Below are 19,672 nucleotides of genomic sequence, written 5' to 3' on the forward strand. Positions count from 1 at the left end.
TAAAGAATGGACATGAGGTGGTGACTGTCCATCGTGCCACTGCTAGAAGGGCCCATGCATTGGATGGCATGGAAGATACAGCGCAGGATGCCTACATCTACTACCATGGCTGTTGTTTTGAGGCCATGAAGGAGGATCATTTTAGGTACCTTCCTCGCAATGATCATGAGGGTAACTGGCAGGTCCTGGCACCACTAGAGAGTGACCCAACTCTGAAAGCAATAGTGCAGCATGTCCATGCCATGCAGGGGGTAGATGAAGAAGTCAAGGGAGAGCTGCGTGCATCATAGAGGGCCAAGAGACATCTCCAAAAGCAAGTTGATGAACTACGTGCTCAACTTGGGCAGCCACTGATCTACAAGAAGAAGCGCCGGTCATTCACCATGATTGACACCACCCCATAGGTGTTAGGTGCCTTGTTTAAGATTACAACGTTGTTAGTTTGTGAGTCATGTCTAGTCTTGTTTGGTCTTGTGAACTTTAATGATTAGATGTTTTTAATTGTGAACTTGGATGATTTGGAGTTTGTTTGATTGCTGGAGGTTTGTGGGCATGTCCACAACTTCCCTAGGTTTGAACTTTAAGTTTAGATGATGTTCTTAATGTAGATGGGTTTGCTTTATCTTATCTCTGCTGTGCTGATTTCTGGAACAGCCTGTGTTCTTTATTTTGTATCTCAAAATCTAGGATGCCAAAAATTTTGAAATTTTTGTGGAGATATCTAGACTTCTGTACCTTTCCAATGTCTCTGGAATCACATCAATAGCTATTCAGGTTTGTGAGATCTAGCTGTCACAAGTTGGGGTTTCTACGTAGACTAGAACCCAGAACAGATTCGGGTTAGCTCTATTTATGACCATGTGTATGTCAGAATCTGTAAAAGTGATCTAAATAAAAGTTGTAGCTGATCTCCTAAACTTTCCAACTGTTCTTGGTACACCTCTGTTGGATCTCTGAAACTTGAGTTATAATAGATTTACTGACCTGCTGTATTTGAATCTTGTCCAGAAAAATTTCAGCATTGTTCCTTATGTTTACAAGCTCTCTATAAATGGGAAATCTCTAAAATTTTGCGCATTTGTTGAAAAACAGATGGCCGCAAGAGGAGGAAGAGGCAGAGGCCGTGGTTGTGGACATGATGCTCTCATAAATCCACCACCGCCGCCACCAGTGACTATGGAACAATTGATGGGAATGCAAGCGCAATTGATGCAAGCTATGATGCAGCACTTGGATAATGAACCTGCAAGAGGACCGCCGCCTGTTCAGGTCAGAGATAAGCGTGGAGAGTTTATGAAGGGTCGCCCTTCGGTGTTCACCCATGCCTCAGACCCTTTGGAGGCAGATGATTGGTTGTGTACTATGGAAAAACAACTTAACATAACACAATGCAATGATCTTGAGAAGGTGTTGTATGCTTCTGGTCAACTCTAGGGAGCAGTTCAGGATTGGTGGGATTCTTTCCAGTATGGATGCCCCAACAACGCTCCTGCTATCACCTGGCAGGAATTCAAGGACAATTTCCCGTCTTATCATATCCCTGATGGACTCGTGGAATTGAAGCAGGAGGAATTCAGGTCCCTCAAGCAAGGATCCATGACTGTGGTGGAGTATCGTGACAAGTTTGCTCAACTGTCATGCTATGCTCCAAATGATGTAGCTGAGGATAAAGAGAAGCAACACCGTTTCCTCAAGGGACTTTATGATGGCCTACAGCTCTAGCTGATGTCCAACACCTACCCTAACTTTTAGTCCTTGGTGAACCGCACTATTGTGATTGACGATAAGCGCAAAGAGATGGAAGCCAAGAAGAGTAGGCTTCAAGGGCAAGCTTCTGGAAGCAACACCCGCCCACGTGCCTATCCCCAGTAGAGGAATCAAGGACCATCTAACCAGGGAAACCATGGTCAGTATCCTCAGCGTAACTAGTTCCAGCAACGCCCTCAGTACCAGCAACAGTATGGTAATCAGCGTCCCCCGCAATAGATTGGCAATCCGGCAACACACCAGGGATCATCCAACAATGCTCCTGCGAAGAGTGGTGCACCCAATAACCCCAATGCATGTTAGCGCTGTGGAGAAGTAGGTCACTATGCTCATCAGTGTCCAAAGAAGCAGAACCAGCAAGCCCCTCAGAACCAGAATGGCAATCAGAAGTTCAACGCTCGACCACCTCACACTGCTAAAGTGAACTATGTGTCATCTGATGCAGCTCAGGAGACGCCTGAGGTCATGTTGGGTATGTTTAGTGTCAACTCTATCTCTGCTACAGTACTTTTTGATTCCGGTGCTTTGCATTCATTTATTTCCCAAGCTTTTGTTAGAATGCATAGCATACCTTTGTGTGCCATGAAAAACCCTATACTAATAAAATCATCGGGAGGTAGTATGCCCGCTTCTTATTGGTCCCTCAACTAGCATTTCCTTAAGGGTGGTAGACTTCAAAGTGAAACTAATTGTGTTGAGAACAGCAGGAATTGATCTTATTCTGGGAATGGATTGGATGAAACAACACCGAGCAGTGTAGTGTCAGGAGAAATCTGTGGTTGTGACATCACTCAATGGAGATAGAATCTATGTAGAAGTGGAAGTGCAAGCTTAGCCTACAGCCACAGTGAACCAGCTGGATGGTGATGCCCATAAACAATATCATGTTGTGGAGGAGTTCTCGGATGTCTTCCCCAATGACTTGCCAGGTATGCCACCTGACCGAGACATTGAATTCATTATTGAATTATTACCTGGAACTGCACCAATAGCTAAACGTCCATATAGAATGGGGGTTAATGAATTAGAGGAACTTAAGAAACAACTAAAAGAGTTGCAAGAAAAAGGTTTCATACTCCCCAGTTCTTGCCCATAGGGTGCACCTATGATCTTTGTGGATAAGAAGGATGGAAGTCAATGGATGTGTGTGGATTACCGTTCACTTAATGAGGTTACTATCAAGAATAAATACCCTTTGCCTAGAATTGATGACCTGTTTGATCAGTTGAGAGGAGCCTATGTATTCTCCAAGATTGATCTCCGCTTAGGATACCATCAGCTTAAGATTCAAAACTCGAACATACCCAAGACAACATTCACTACACGGTATGGCTTATATGAGTATACCGTTATGTCTTTTGGATTGACCAATGCACCTGCATACTTTATGTATCTAATGAATAAGGTGTTCATGGAGTTTCTCGATAAATTTGTGGTGGTATTCATTGATGACATACTGATATTCTCCAAGACTAAAGAAGAACATGCTGAACATATAAGGTGGTCTTGCAAAAGCTTAGAGAACATAAGTTGTATGCTAAGCGGAGCAAGTGTGAGTTTTGGTTGAAGGAGGTCTCTTTTCTGGGTCATGTTGTCTCCAATGGTGGAATAGCAGTGGATCCAGGCAAAGTGCAAGATGTGTTGAATTGGAAGCCACCAATCAATGTAAGTGAGATTCGTAGCTTTTTGGGATTGGTTGGATACTACAGGAGATTCATTGAAGGCTTTTCCAAACTTGCTAAGCCTATGATAGCTCTGTTGGAAAAGAATGCTAAATATGTATGGTCGGATAAATGCTAGGCAAACTTTGATGAGCTAAAGAAGATATTGACTACAGCACCAGTATTGATTTTGCCCGACTTAAGCAAGAACTTCTCTATATATTGTGATGCATCCCGTTTGGGCCTTGGATGTGTTCTTATGCAAGAAGGAAGAGTGGTGGCATATGTATCTAGACAATTGAGGAAGCATGAGTTGAACTACCCTACTCATGACTTGGAACTGGCAGCTGTGGTTCATGCTTTGAAAATCTGGAGACGTTATCTAATTGGGCATAAGAGTGATATCTATACAGATCACAAGAGTTTAAAGTATATCTTTACCCAATCAGATCTGAATCTGAGATAACGTCGTTGGTTAGAATTGATCAAAGACTATGATTTGGAAGTGCATTATCATCCAAAAAAAGCAAATGTTGTAGCTGATGCACTTAGCAAGAAGAGTTATGCTAATGGACTTGGGATAACATTTATGTCGGCAGAGTTGTGTGCGGAAATGGAGCATCTCAACTTGAGTTTTGTCACTAATGCAATGGAATTGGTGATAGAGCCTATATTGGAGCAAGAGATACGCAAAGGTCAATTGGAGGATGAAAAACTAAAAGAGATAGCGGAGAATATAGTGCTTGGAAAGGCACTAGGATTCAGGATGGATGAGAATGCTACTCTTTGGTTCGGGAAAAGAATATGTGTACCTAAAGTGAAGGCTATCCGTGATGCAATTCTGCAAGAGGCACATGAATCTGCTTATTCTATACATCTCTGAAGTACTGGATCTCAAGGAGAAGTATTGGTGGTATGGTTTGAAGAGAGATGTGGCTTTGTGTGACACTTGTCAAAGAGTGAAAACTGAGCATCAAAGACCTGCAGGGTTGTTACAACCAATAAAGATTCCTGAATGGAAATGGGAAGAAGTTGGTATGTATTTTATCGTAGGTTTGTCTCGCACTTAAAGAGGTTATGATTCAATATGGGTAATAGTGGATCGACTCACCAAGGTTGCTCACTTTTTGCCAGTCAAGACTACCTATACGGGTGCAAGGCTAGCAGAGTTGTACATGGAAAGAATAGTGTGTTTATATGGTGTTCCCAAGAAAATTGTGTCGGATAGAGGCACTCAGTTTACATCATAATTCTGGCAGAAAGTACATAGATCTTTGGGGACAAAGTTGAATTTCAGTTCTGCTTACCACCCACAAACTGATGGACAGACTAAAAAGATCAACCAGATTTTGGAAGATATGTTGAGAGCTGGTGCACTATAGTATGGTACTAGCTGGGACAAGAGTTTACCATATGCTGAGTTCTTGTACAACAACAGTTACCAGAAGAGTCTCAAGATGACACCTTTTGAGGCGTTGTATGAACATAAATGTAGAACGCCTTTGTTCTGGAACCAGACTGGTGAAACATAAGTGTTTGGACCCGATGTCCTTAGAGATGCTGAAGAACAAGTGAGAATGATTAGAGACAACTTGAGAGTGGCTCAGTCCCGACAGAAGAGTTACGCTAATACTCGCAGAAGAGAGCTGACTTTCGAAGTTGGTGATTATGTGTACCTGAAGGTGTCACCAATGAGAAGTGTGAGAAGATTCAATATGAAGGGCAAGCTAGCACCAAGGTATATTGGACCTTTTCGAATTATAGAGAGACGTGGAGAAGTGGCCTATCAATTGGAACTGCCTGAGAGTTTGTCAGGTGTGCATGATGTATTCCATGTTTCTCAATTGAAAAAGTGTTTGAGAGTACCAGAAGAGCAGATTCCTTTGGAAGAGCTTACTGTTAAGGATGATCTTACATATGAAGAGTATCCGATAAAGATCTTGGAAACTACAGAAAGAGTTACAAGAAGCCGAACTATAAAGATGTGCAAGGTGCAGTGGAATCGGTATACAGAGGATGAGGCTACATGGGAAAGAGAAGAGGATTTGCGAAAGTCTTACCCACAATTGTTTGAGTAAGCAATCATCCGAATCTCGAGGACGAGATTCATCTTAAGGGGGGTAGAATTGTAACACCCAAAAAATTCAGTCTTTTGAAATAAGAAAAATTTGATTTAATTAAGCAATTATATGTGCATTTTCAAATTTAGGAAATAATATTTTTATGAAATTAAAAGTAAATATAAGGATAGAAACATGTTGATGCATTCATGCTGCTGCACATTTGTTTTTGTAATGATTAGCTTTGACTAAAGTTTGAATTGAATTCAAATTCAAATTGAAAATCATTTGAAAAAATTATTTGGAAAAAAAAGGATTTCTTCTTTTCTCTCCATCACTTCCTCACTTCCGGCCCAATTAGCCTTTTTCATTCCCGCGGCCCGCTCGCCCTCCCCTCTTCCCTTCCTGGGCTGGCCCAGCTCGGCTAGGTGGCCGTTGCCGCGAGCCCTTCGCTCTCCGCAGCCGCTGACGAACCGGGCCCACGCGTCAGCGCCATGTCCCTCCTCCCGCAACCACCGCGTGGGTCCAAGCCGCAACCGTCGCCCGCTCCTAGCGTCGTGGGCGCATCACCCCACTCCCCGGCCACATTTAAAGTGAGCTGTGACCCCGCGCGCACCCCTGCTGCCTCCCCGCTCTCTTCTTCGCGTTCGCCAGGCGCCAAGGAAGCCACAGCAACCGCCGCAGCGTGCACCGGGATCTGCCATCCGCCCTCCGCGCGGTCAGCCGTCCCCAAGCCGCCGTCTTCGCCTGTTTTCCCGTGGTGAGAACCCCCTTTCTTCCCTCTACCTCCCCATGTTGTTATTTTCAATTTTCATGCCTTGTATGACCGTTTTTGGGTGCGCCAACAACCTCTGCCTCGCCGGCCATGGCGACCGCCGTCTCGGCCCTCCTCTCCGGCCGCCTTCTCGGCCTAGACGAGTTCGTGAGAACCCCCGCTACTCCCCGGTGCTCTCGGTTCTTCGAACCATGGCCCGTAGACCCCAGTCCGCACACGTTGGTGACCTTCTTACCGTTGTCCATGGCAGCGCCTCTGCTGGAGCTACTGTTCTCGGCCGGCGCCCCATTCCCTCTCCCTCCCATCTATTCTGAGCCACACATCCAAGATCCAACGGCCCAGAACGTCCGATACCCCTTCGCGGGTTATTTTTCTAAAGAGACCCCCAGGTTTCGTTTTATTGAACCCGTAGTCCATAGCACAATTCCCGAGTACGCTTTCTCCTTTTGAAAACATAAAGTGTATTGTTTAGTCCAGAATATGTTTTTAGTATTTACAGAAATGCCACTTGATTTGTTTTGCTCATAAAAACTTCGTTTTAGCTCCGAATTGACCCGTTCAAATTGCGTTAGCTTCGTAATTTCATAATCTACGTGTTAGTACCACTGTTAATCAAGTTTGCAACTTTTCAATTTCATAGTTAGGTTTAATTAAATAAAGTGCTATAGGAAACCCCATTTAATTCATAACTTTCACGTTTTAGCTCCGATTTTCGTGAACTTCGTGTTGACATGATCGTAACGAGACATAGATTCTTTTCATAAACATTTTATCTTGTTTTCTATACTATTGTTGTACTGTTCTAACTATAGGATTGTTTGCTTTGCATGAATGTTCCTGGGATGTTGTGTGTTGCCGTGTTGGTCATGTTCAAACGATGAGGAGAACGTTGGAGATCAAGAGTTCTTCGACGACCAGTAGGACCAGCATGAGTTTGTGAACCAAGGCAAGTATAGCATGGGCCTACCTTGATGTCCTATTCACTTTAATCATTCACTCATGTGCATGTATCTAAATTTGATAATCATAAGGACATCCTAGTTATTTGATGACATGTTCCCTTGACTCCTTTGGGTTAATTGCATATGGGTAGATTGCTAGCGCTCTAACTGAACATGATCTATACAATGGTTAATGGTTCTATGGAACTAAAAGTAAAACATGCTTTATAACAACTGATCCATAGGGCAAAGGTGCAAATGGCTTTTGATCATGTTGCTCCCGGCCCTCCATAAGGACTTATCTGTCGGCAAAAGCTGGGACTGACAGTGCAACCGTAAGAGTCATATGGCTCTAACTTTAGCTCAGTAATAGGATCTTTTCTAGCTTGTTAGATGTTACCTTTATGGCGCAAAAGGGGCTTGCCACGTTGGGTATAGGGCTGCCTCTGTTCTTATGTGTATAGCCGTGATGGATATGTGCCATAGGAAAGGGGGGTTCCTACATTTGCCTGCCGAGGAAACCTAGCGGCCCTAACCTATTAGGGAAACCTATGAAATGGCTTTATAGTGTACCCTGCCCGCTCACCTTGGCAGTGACATGGGAGTAATTAACCCGAGCATATGGGAGTAATTAACTCGCGGTGAATGTGCACCACCTCTGCAGAGGGTTACAAACTGTTATAACAGCCGTGCTCACGGTCACGAGCGGCCCGAAAAACTCATAGAATAATTGGTTACCCATTGGGGTTCATTTATGACGGTATACGATGATAATATGATGCAAATGACTCTGATATCTACTTATGTTGGTTTAAATGGGAGCTTAAGCATAACTTGATAATACTTGATAATAAAATCTTGACTTACTAAAAGTGCTAACTGCAGTAAACAAGTGTCATCCTTTTTGAGCTACATAACCCCATGTTATCTTGTTAAGTACGGGAAGTACTTACGCTTGTATATTTTCTTTATTTGTATAAAAATCCCGGATTGGTAGCAGATGACAAGGGGTATGAGGTGTTTCCTGAGGATTATTAGGCTTGTGGTCAACCAGTTGACCTTCCCTGTGATGGAGTTCCACGAGAGAGTTATTATTTTATCTTCCGCTGTGTTGTGTAAGACTATGTGTTGTAATTAATCGTGATGTAAGATACGCTGTGATGATACTTTTTATAATTTGTCAACTTGTGTGTGTGACTGATTCCTGGGCACACATAAGTTTAGTGCATTCAATTTTATCCTTAAAATTGGGTGTGATAGTGCCAGACGAGATACGACGCCTAGAAGTGGGACACGGTGAAGTTGTAGTCGCCGTAGTAGTACACGGTGTGCTTGCTGCTAAGCCAGGTCGTTGTCGTAGGCTCCGCGACCCTGGACAAGAGGCAGATGAGCGAGTCCTTTTGGTTCCTGCTGAGGGAGTCGCCCACGAAGGCAAGGGACTTGCCCCTCATCATGTGGAGGAAGCGCCATGGATTGAAGCGGGGCAAGTCGCAGCCGTCAGGGCGCCACCACCAGTTGACGAAGCCTAGGTCCGGCTTGCCATACCTCATGCAGTCGTAGTGCTCGTGGATCACCTTGCAGGTGTCGTTGGTGTAGTAGGGCGCGTCCGGGTCCAGTACCCACTCGCCCCTGAAAATGTCACAACCGCCGCCCTCACCGCCACCTCCTCGCTGTTTGCTGGGTCAGCGAGACAGCAGCGTCTAGGGGAATAACGGAAGAATGTTCCGTCGGTTTGGGAAGCTGAGATACACGTCCGAAGCTATGAGAGCTGCCAGGACCAGGAGAAGGGACACCACGAAGCATCTGCTGCTGCAGTGCTTCCTGCTGCCAGCAGCAGGGGGATGGGGATTATTGCCATTGGTGGTGTGGAGAAGAGACCTCATGGCTACACACTACAAAATTGGCTAAGTCTTCGTCCTCGGGTGCGCATGTTTATATGTAGGGCGAATTCCTTGTGTGCCATTAAAAAAGATCGCAATGCTCTGTGTGCCTCTGAAAAAGTTCAGTGGTCTTCAGCGCCACTGCACCAACTTTTTTATGCCCTACGTACCACTGCCGTTAGTTTGGGCTCTAACACCGTCAAATTGCAGGTGTGAAAAGTCGAAAATATCCTTAAGTGTAAATACGTCATTAATTTTTTAAGCATTTAACGACTTAAATGAAAAAACTCAAAACTAGAAAGTTGTAGATCTCGTCGAGATCTATAATTTTCATATAAAAATTATTTTCATTTAATTTCGCAAAAAAGATATGATTTTTCTAAGATATATTAATCATATCAAATCATATTTTTTACGGAATTAAATAAAGATAATTTTTATATGAAAATTATAGATCTCGACAAGATCTACGACTTTCTAGTTTTGAGTTTTTTCATTTAAAGTCGTTCAGATGCTTAAAAAATTTAATGACATATTTAAACTTAAGGGTATTTTTTACTTTTCACACCTACATTTTGACGGCGTTAGAGCCTAAACTAACGGCAGTGGCATGGAGGACAAAAAAAATTAGAGCAGTAACGCTGAAGACCACTTTTTTAAAGACACACAAGACATTACAATTATTTTTAATAGCACACAAGACATTCGCCCGCAATGCATTTTGGCCACGTTCCTCCGCTCCTAGCTAGTTTAATTGGGCAGGCATGTATGACAAGGGAGAACAGCCGACTGGGCCAAACACCGCACCGGTGCTCTTGTGATGTACTCCCTCTATCTCGATTTATTTGTCGTTTTCGGTTTTCGTGCCATAAGTTTGACTCGATTTATAGAAAATACTAACAACATTTGTATCTCCAAATAAATTTATTAAAAAAACTAGATTCAAATATCTTTCCGATGATACTAATTATGTATCATAAATATTAATATTTTTTAATATATATTTTGTTAAAATTATTTCTCGGGAAGCGAAAACGACAGATATTTTGGGACGGAGGGTGTATGCTATCACTGCATGAGTCGATCATCTCGTCAGCTGTGTTCGGTAGGTTACAACAAAGATTGCATTGGCTCGTTAAAAATGTTAATTAACTATGTTATATATAAAGTTTATTTGTACGTATGTGCAGCGCAGAAGTGGGCTGCACACTAAGCACGCTAGCTAATTGTAGCAGTGCAATTTGGCCACGTTACTTTCTAGTTTAATTGGGCATTCGTGAGAAGGGAGAACGATTGGGCCAAACACCGGACCGGTGCTGTTATCACCTGCATCCATGAGTCATCTTCAGCTGTGTTCGGTAGGTTACAACATATCCTCATCCATCCAAGGCAGAGAGGATGATTGGCTCGCGTCAAATATCAACTATTCCTTCGGTTCTAAATTATATGTTTTGGCTTAATTTTTAGCTACATTACTTTTACTATATATTTAGATATAGTGTATATTCACTACTATAAAAAGCATTTCTAGGGGCGGCTGGTAACCCTTTGTAAGGGCAGTTTGCCCAGCCGCCCCTACGCAAGGGTCTCTACAAATCATGCATTTGTAGTGGCGGTTCCCAGGCCGTCCCTACAAATCGATTTGTAGGGGCGGCTGGTAATACAAGCCGTCCCTACAAACAGGTATTTGTAGGGGCGGTTCAATCTAGAACCACCCCTACAGTACGTTTTCCCGCCAAAAAAAATTAAATTTACAATTCAAAATCGTGTTGCCGAACGTCCCACGACCAACGTTCCGAACCGCGTTCGCGTTGCTGAACGCCCCGCGACCAACGTTCCGAACCGCGTTCACGATGCCGAACGCCCCGCGACCAGCGTTCGTGTTGCCGAACGCCCCGCGACCGCGACTACAAGCACAAGAGTATTCTATAAACTACAATTATAAGTCCAATTCACAAGAATATATACAATCCATCATTAAATATACAAATTTCATACACATTGTTATCAACGTCCTAGAGCTAGCTTTTCAGTCTCACGAAGATGTTGGTACTGAGGATTTGTACCTAACTCAGACTCTCGGTCATGGTAGGTGCCTCTGACGTGTACAATCTGGTCCAATATGAAGTTGCAAACGTCGCCGACGAGCTCTAAGAGTTGATCATCCTTGTATGGCTCTCTTTTCATTCCTTTCTCTTCTCTCCGCTATAAGAGAACAAGTTTCGGTTTAGTATTTCATACCATGTACGAAGTTTTTATACTACGGGTGAAGAGGTTCAAACTTACCCTTAAGGGGTGTCTCCTGTAGGCACCGGTGTTACTCATCATAGAACATATATAATATCCACAATGTACACTCCCCCGCCTCTGCTTGGGGCACTGTGTGTTTTGCATATGAAAATATTAAGCAATGCTTTTGACAGCCATGTAACGGAGTACTGAAGAAGTATGTTACACTTAGCGCACATAGTGTTTTTATAGCCAGCTTTTCCTTTCTTGCTGGATCATGCCTTCCATGATGATTAGTGACATAGAACCTAAATGCCATGTTCAAATTATTTTAGCAAATAAAACTTGTTAGTATCCAAAAGTGAACGTTACAAGTATGTATACAAACATATAAGCTAATGAGGATTGTCGATATGTATGCGTCTTGAGAATCGATATGAAGTCTTTGTATGTCACCGTGTCCTTATCTAATGAATCAAAGACCCATGCCATGCTCCTCCCGATATCAACGGCTATACAAATCCAGTGGTTGTTGCATGGATTTAATCATAGAACTAGATAAGCTCTTTTGCATCGAATAAAATATATCGAACAAAGCTTTAAGTATAGAGTTGAACTTACTTGAAGTTGTATGGTAGCCATATAGTAGAGTGTTGTTGGAGATTTTTGAAAGTCAGGGCAATGTATGCCGCAACCTTAAGGGACTCTTCCCTTAGTTTCGCCGTACGGATGCGCTCTTTCTCCCGAAGAGTCTTTGCAGCAGCTAGCTCTTTGGCATCCAGTGTCCACCGTTTAGGGTAATTAAAATTTGTTTGGGCTATAGCTTAAGGGTCTACTACCCGGCTTTCACACTTGGCATTTGTTTGACAATGTGCACTTGCATTCTACAAATCACGGCGTGGGTTAGTTACAACAAAATTCAAAGATTACATTCATATCATATCAGGAGGACAAGGACTTACAAGCACCAAGTGCGAATTAGATTCATCTCCATTTCTCCCAGGTGAAAGCATGTGTGGATGTCATTGAAGTCAAAGACAATTTTTCCGGCTGGGCTTCCAAATATGCCGGTGGGGAAGCATGCTTGTATGATATCTATGCTCATTTGGAGAACACGCAAGTACCAATCATGGAACCTTCTCATTCCAAGTGGTAGGCGCTGGATGTCCCGGTTTGGTAGGAAGGGCTTGCCTCTTTCATATGTTTTTGGGCAATCCTTTGACCATTTGATGGCATCAACATTTGGATACTACTTTGCAATTTGGTGGAGTTTGCTAGTGACGGCCTCCTCAGAACCCCGTGATGGGACTATTTTAACTTGGTTCTCAGGCTTGAACTGGTCATGGGAATACCACTTGGATACCGACGAGATGTCTTTGATCGGAACATAAACTGGCCTTATGTTGATTGGAATCTTCTTTTGAAGTTCCCATTTAGGCACATCCTCATCTTCTTGTGCATCACCTTCTTCAGGAGGCACTCATTGTTCATGTATCGGTTGTGCTTGTTGAGAAGACTGTGGCATCTCATCATGCACTAGCTCGGTACGAGCTAGAGAAGGTTGTGGCATCTCATTAGGCACATGCTCGCTAGGAGGCGGGGAAGAATGTGACATCTCAGGAATGTGGAGGTCACAAAATGGTGAAAATATCTCCCCGACCTCAACAACTCACTCCAAATTTGGGAGAGGGGGAGGCGGCGAAGAAGCAGTCAATATAATGTCTTGTTTGTGCCAGAGGATAAACTGTCCCATAATGTCTCCGAGTAACACTAGCCCCTCGAGAGTTGCGTAGTCTATCCTCCACTGCATGAACTCGGGCTTCACTGTATGCACCTCGACCCTAGTGTAGTCCGGCGGTATCTTATTATTGTGGTGTAAGCCACGCCCGTTGCCACCTCAATCACAATGTTCTGCCGGCCGCTGAGAAACACCAAGGTGCAACTAGTTGGTTCCCGTATGCGATCAACTGGGGTTGTGGCTGCAGTGGAACCTTGGCTGCTAGGGACTTTCGGAGGGCTACCAACTAATGCCAGTTCTCCCGACGGTGTCACTAATATTCGTGGCTCCGTAGATAGTCCTTGCTCCTCCAGCGCCTTCGCAACTAGAGCCTTCACTTGGAGCTCAAGACTAGTCTCCCAGTCTCGGCCATGTTTCTTGTACATGTGCCTGTCCTCTTCGAATCCTTGCTTCCAGGTCATCCTTTTCCCTAGCCCCCTGGTGCGACCTGTGTGTTCCTTGTTTCCCAAGCCAAGGCTAAGCCCGTCCGTCTCTCTAGACGGATTGAATGAGCCCTTCTCCTTGTCTTCAACATATTTCAGTATCCTTGATACCGCCTCTTGGGTCTCTGACTTATCAAACTTAAGATTACTGCCGGATGATTCTGTACTCCTCGCATATATCCAGTTCCTTGAGTGTATCTTCAAATTCGTCACATCGATATTCCTAGCAGTTGCGGCCTCTTCGTCCATCTTCCTAAACTGCTCTTCCTTAGCATAGTAGCCACCGGGGCCTAGATGATGGTGGTGTTTGTTCCTCTGCGCCAGCTCGGTGTTATGGGCACTGAGCTCCAATGCCTCCGATAAAGTCATCTGAGCCACGAGCTCCTCCCATTGACTAGGAGTTATTTTGCCGAACTCGTTGAAGTGAGTTAACCCCTTTTGGATATACTTCGTGTTGAGCTCCGACCTCCAATGTCGGAATGACGCTCCCATCATCCTGATAGCATTTTTTTACCAATTCGTGCTTACCCTCCGAAAATCTAAATTGACCTTCAGCTGCCTATCCCATAGTGCATTTTTTGTGTTCTCTGCTACCTCTTTCTAGTTAGGGATTGCTGGGTTTAATTTATCTCTTACTAGGGCTCTGACCGCATTATGGAATTTTCCTCTTAATTCCTTTGGCTCAAGGATCTCCCCTGCTGGCCCGACCTCCATTATCATATAGCATGCCTTATCTGGATATAGATTTCCTTTTCTATCCCCTCGTTTCCTCTTAGGCTTGGTAGTCATGGTTGTGTCTTGAGTTTGTGGAGCAAAGACATCGTAATCTGTCTCTGTGGCTATTGCCTCTGCTCTCCTTTCCTCTACTCCGTCTTGTCTAGCGAGATGTCACGGACGTCGACGTCGTATTTTCTGAGTTTCAGGAGGGACCTATATATACGATAGGTCAAAGTGTTAGCAGAGGTAACACAGCCAAAGATTTAGGAAAATTTATAAGCTAAGGCTTTTTCCCTACCTCCTCGTTCGGGTCAAAATCCTTGTCCAAATCTTCCGCCGTTGGCCTCCTTCTGGCTTCACATGGAAAAGGATCCTCGCGACATTCATATCCCTCTTCTGAGTCATCATCATCCTCTTCTTCTTCGCCTTCAGCAGTCTCTCCTTCGGGGCCTTCCTCCTCGTCAAACTGCTCCTGAGTAAGCATCATTTCTAGATCCTTTTCTACCTCGTTATCGAACTGTTCCTGAGTAAGCTGGTCCTCTAGTGCTTGCTCCTCAAGGGTTGGCTGCTCATTAGGCTCGGGGCATCGGACTGCACTGTCTGGTGTCCGCGACATTATTTCGCACTTTGTTCTAATATATGCAAGAAAGTGTGCTTTAGGTACGCGAGAAGGTATAAGAAATAAAAAAGGTCTATAAACCAAAGTAGTCCTATAAAACAACAATATATCAAAAAATGAGTAGTAGCAGTAGTAGAGGCCTCAGAAACATGTCAATCATCATTTGATCATGAACTTGGAGCATCAAGGCATCATAACAGAGAAGAGAGGAGAAGGTAATGTAGGGGCGGCTGCTAATGATGCCAAGGTCCTCACAAGTTCTTGATCATCAGCTCATATTCCATATAATGTATGGACTTGGACAATTTCATCATCAGCAAAACAAAGGGGAGGAGAGGAGAGGGGAGATTTGGCAAAAAAAAAAGCAGGTGCTGCTTCCAAAACATAGAGGATAGGAAAGGTAGCAACAAATAGAGGAGAGGAGAGATTTGGCAAAAAAAAGCAAGTGCTGCTTCCCAGAAAAAGCAACATGACAATGTAAGAACATCATATGCTTAATATCTTCCGAACCTAATAAGCAGATCGGACAATCAGAAGTAGTAGACAGTAGTAGTAGGGAAGTAGTAGAAGTAGCAAAAAAAAGTAACAACTGCTTAGGAGAGGAGATGAGTAGAGTGGAGTAAAGGAGAGTAGTAGTAGAAGAGGAGTACAGAGAAGACAGCAAGTACAGAGAAGATTAGTAGCCACCGGCCACAATAGTGTATTTTTAATTTTTACTAAAACTTGAGGATCATCATAATACTGACAAATGACAATGTAAGAAGAATAATATAAATGCAAGGATTATTTCTACAATATAAGAAGAATAATACTAACAAATGACAAATGTAAGAATAACAGGTGGCTGCAAAATGTAAATGTGACTGCAAAATAACAAATGACAAATGATGTGTAAGAATAACAGGTGACTGCAAAATATAAATATGCTTCTAAATGTGGGTTATCCATTTAGTTGATTAATTCTCAATGGTTAGGATAGAAAAGGGTGACCTGTTACCTTAGTCTGATCTTTAGTTCGGGTCACTTCCCTGCTTGGTAATCCCAGGATTACCCGGAATGGTTGTAACCGTTAAAACTCTACTTCTACTTAATGAAACACATGTCACAAGGACACGTTCGCGAAAAAAAAATATAGCTATAATAGGAAAACATGATCAACCGATTAGACCTAACAATAGTAAATTTGCTCTATCACCACCAGTTCCTTTTTTGCTTCGAATGAGCTGTACCTCAGTAGTATAACAAAGTGAGAAATCACAGTCTAGATATATGTTCATGCGATGAACTGGCATGAAAAAGAATAGAGAAGACTGGGACGTTTCAGCATCTAGAAGCTGCCACCTTGATGCAAGTACAGAGATGACTGCTCTTTCTTTTCTGCCATTTTGCTCTTGCAAATCCCACTTATTGATGACATAAGGTACAGCAAGAGCATCAGTTAGGATGGAGGCCTCTTTCTGAAAGGTGGAATGAAGCACACAGGTGACAGGTCATCAGTGGTCACTTGATTATGCAGTTGGCCAGCAGCACATCAGGAATAGTGCAGTGGAAATCCAGGAACTCTCAACTTACTGCTTGATTAGTATGCTTGTCATCGCAACAATATATCAGAAAAAGAAAGATGATAGTAAAGAAGAGATGCTTGGATGTGACTATCATGCCTACTTTCCTGAATAAATAGCATGATTGGATTTTTGCGTTCAAAAAAAATGATTGGATTTGGACCGGTACTGCATCCGGATGGCAGCCTCTGCATTCTGAATTATTGTATCTACACAGGCACTGTTCTGTTACTATGAATGTACAGAGAGAGAGAGAGAGAGGTCATATGTGAATTATTGTAAAATGATCAGTCTGAAATTCTCCTCATCACTCGTGTCATACTTCATTACTGATGCTATAGATAGACATACATGGTCTATAATTCATACTTATACTTCATCACTAGTGTGGCCTGGTGGGCGTGGGACAAGAAAAGCGCCTTTCGGAGGCCACATCCAGCAGCAATGCAGAGGCCATACGGGAATGCCGCCGGCCGGCGGCCCCAGGGGCAGCCAGCCAGCAGGGAAAAAGTGTCCTGACAGCCCAGAAAGAAAGAGGGAAGGCTCTGGCTGTGGCTGATGTATGGTCGGATTTGACCTTTCCCAGAGAAGAAAGATGTCTGCTCTCCTCTGTCTGCTGTGTTCTTTTTCCGCAAAAGATCCTAACCGCCAAAACCAAAACGGCAGAAGAAAGAGCAAATTATAAACAAGAGAGGGAGCAAACAAAAGGGTTAGTTGTGTTCTGCAGAGAGGGCTGAATCCAAGGGCTCGCCGCATCTTGTTCTTGTCTGCCGATGAAAGTCTCCCCTCCCGTAAGGATTACAGTATTATTTAGGGCAATATCAAGTAGTACAGCATTAGCAGTACATAGAAGAGACAAACAAGAGGTAAGACTGTTGCTGTTGATGAAACAATGTTGGCAGCAGACGAGGGCGGAATTATGATTGTTTTAGAAGTACAACATTACTGCATTAGTGTTTTCTTGGTTTCTGCCTATAGTGTGCTATGGACAAACCATTTGGCAGGTAATCAAAATTTAGCACCTCCCCTAATTAATTTATCGAATAAAACCCAGTTTGTTTTCAAAGGAAAAAGACACGAGTGATGAAGTATGAAGTATGACATGAGTGATGTATATGATAGAAGATTGCTAGGGGATCCAAACGTCATATTGTTGTTCGGTGTTGCATAGGCTTGTAAACCTGAAATATTTAGACATGCTACATCACATACATTCATGATGAGAACTAGGCCGGGTGCTCTCCTCCCAAAGGGCAAACATGAAGGCCCTCCTTTGGAACACAGGAAACACTACAGGAAACTGGCTCTTTGCCGACTGCAATTTTCTTTGCCAACTGTTTTTTTTCGATACTCGGCAAAGAGGTCCCTTTGCCAACTGGAATTTTCTGCAGTCGGCAAAGCAGGATTTGCCGACTGCCTGGCTTTGCCGACTGCCAGGCAGTTGGCAAAGAATTGCAGTCGGCAAAGGCAGGCCATGGTTGACGCCATCCACACCGTCACCTTTGCCGACTGCCACTCCGTCAGCAGTCGGCAAAGGCGCAGGCTTTGCCAACTGCCATCCTCCCTGGCAGTCGGCAAAGAATTTTTATTTTTTTTGATTTTCGATCCCAGTTTTTTGTGTTGTCTTGATACAGTAAGTACATGATATATTCCAAGTTTGGGATCATTTTGATTTATTTTGCTATATTCCGTAGATTTTTTCTGTTTCTTTGATTTTTTCCGGCAGCTCCAGATTTGAACTGCAGGTACATGAAATAATGGAATCCGGCCATTCAGAAAATGATATTCATGATGTTTGGAGCATGTTGAGGCCGTGTGCGGGGCCTCGCGTGAAATTTTGACCGTGTTGGTGTCACACCACCAAGGGAATCAGCCCCTCCCCCAGTTCGCGACAAGATGGGTATGCGTCCGTTCATGTCTTAATCCTTGCGCTCAATTGTCAATACTTGTAACCATGTTTGTGTTTTCAATGCAGACGCAGACGCACGGTGGGCAGGAAATCAACGAGTACACCGCGTACCTCCTCTCTCACAAGGGCAAGGCGACGGATCCGAACAACGTCTACAACCCGGAGGACGGGCCCGATGCGTACACCAACCCCACCGCCTACGAGAAGGCCACCGAGTACACCGTCGCGGCTCGCCAGCGCTACGGGGAGACGTTCGACCCCACCGCCGAGCCCCTGGACACAGACCTCCTGCAGAGGTTGGGACCAGGGAAGCAGCATGGCTGCTACTACATGGCCCACAGCGCCCTCGACCCGTCCCAGGTTCCTACGCTGACCCAGGTTCGATCCACGCCCACGAGCTCTAGCGACATCCCCGTAGCGCCCCGGCGGCAGTCAGCGTCACAGGTAAGTGCCGTTTCGTTCGTCGTTCACTCGTTTCGCACCTGTACATACAATCAACACTGCGGATGTAATATTGCAGGCCCAGATGGAGGCCAAGATGGAGGAGAGGATCGCCACGTTGCACGCACAGATGATGGCGCAACAGATGGCTTACCAGCAAAGCCTGCAGCAGCACTACAACACTCAGATGCAGAACATGGCCAGCTTCTTCCAGTCCATGCAGACGCCCGGGGCGTCTACACCGCCTCCTCTTCCAATGTTCGCTCCACCGCCTCCTCCTCTAGAGTTTTTTCCTGTGCCTGCTCCTGTCGCTCCTAGAGGGACCCCGATGAGTATATTGACTCTTGCTTTAACTTGTGCGTCCATGCTGCAGATACTAATGACATCACTTGGCGTTTAACTTGTGCAGGTACAGTCGGCGGGTTCGAACCCGTCTCCTGGAGGTCCCGGCCATCAGATGATGTCGTATCCACCACCTACACCCTATCCACCGTATCCACCTCCGCGTGGCCCTCCTCCGACGTACTCGTGGCCGCCGGTGCGCGGAGGGTGGCAGTACGCGCAGGCGCCTCAGTTTGGTCCAAGGGGGTTTCCGTGGGCAAACCCTGGGGGCTCTGGGGGCGGAGCGGACGACGAGACCGGGGATGGCGCGACGAGCTAGGTACTTGTCGATTCTGTTATCATGTATCCACCGTATCGTCGAAGTTGTTGTCATGTATTTCTTTTCTTCGTTATGGACCTAGACTTGTTATGTTGAACTTCGTGTGATGGACGTCGACTTGTGGTGTTCGACGTGTTGGACTTCATGTGATGGTTGTAATGCACTTGTGTGGTTGTTATTGTGACATATATGTGAGATATATGTGATGTTGTGCGTTATTGTGATATATG

General features: G+C 44.4%; 1 protein-coding gene and 1 pseudogene across 1 annotated transcript; one reads left to right on the plus strand and one right to left on the minus strand.

Moving 5' to 3' along the window:
- Positions 1-9,087, minus strand: part of LOC136539063 (protein trichome birefringence-like 19) — a 28,987-nt pseudogene extending 19,900 nt beyond the window's left edge.
- Positions 9,088-18,347: 9,260 nt separating this feature from the next.
- Positions 18,348-19,161, plus strand: LOC136536676 (uncharacterized). Its single transcript, XM_066528888.1, has 3 exons — positions 18,348-18,784; positions 18,861-19,039; positions 19,155-19,161. Exons 1-3 carry the CDS (start codon positions 18,386-18,388, stop codon positions 19,159-19,161), a joined length of 585 nt encoding a protein of 194 aa, XP_066384985.1. The 5' UTR covers positions 18,348-18,385.
- Positions 19,162-19,672: the final 511 nt, after the last annotated feature.

This window comes from Miscanthus floridulus, chromosome 2 (genome assembly GCF_019320115.1).
Source record: "Miscanthus floridulus cultivar M001 chromosome 2, ASM1932011v1, whole genome shotgun sequence".
Taxonomy (NCBI): Eukaryota; Viridiplantae; Streptophyta; class Magnoliopsida; order Poales; family Poaceae; genus Miscanthus; species Miscanthus floridulus.

Excerpts from the sequence above, each read along its gene's own strand:
- LOC136536676 (XM_066528888.1), top strand. The coding sequence starts at position 18,386 with ATGTTTGTGTTTTCAATGCAGACGCAGACGCACGGTGGGCAGGAAATC. Across the intron at positions 18,785-18,860 it reads GGCGGCAGTCAGCGTCACAG|GCCCAGATGGAGGCCAAGAT; the intron begins GTAAGTGCCGTT and ends GTAATATTGCAG.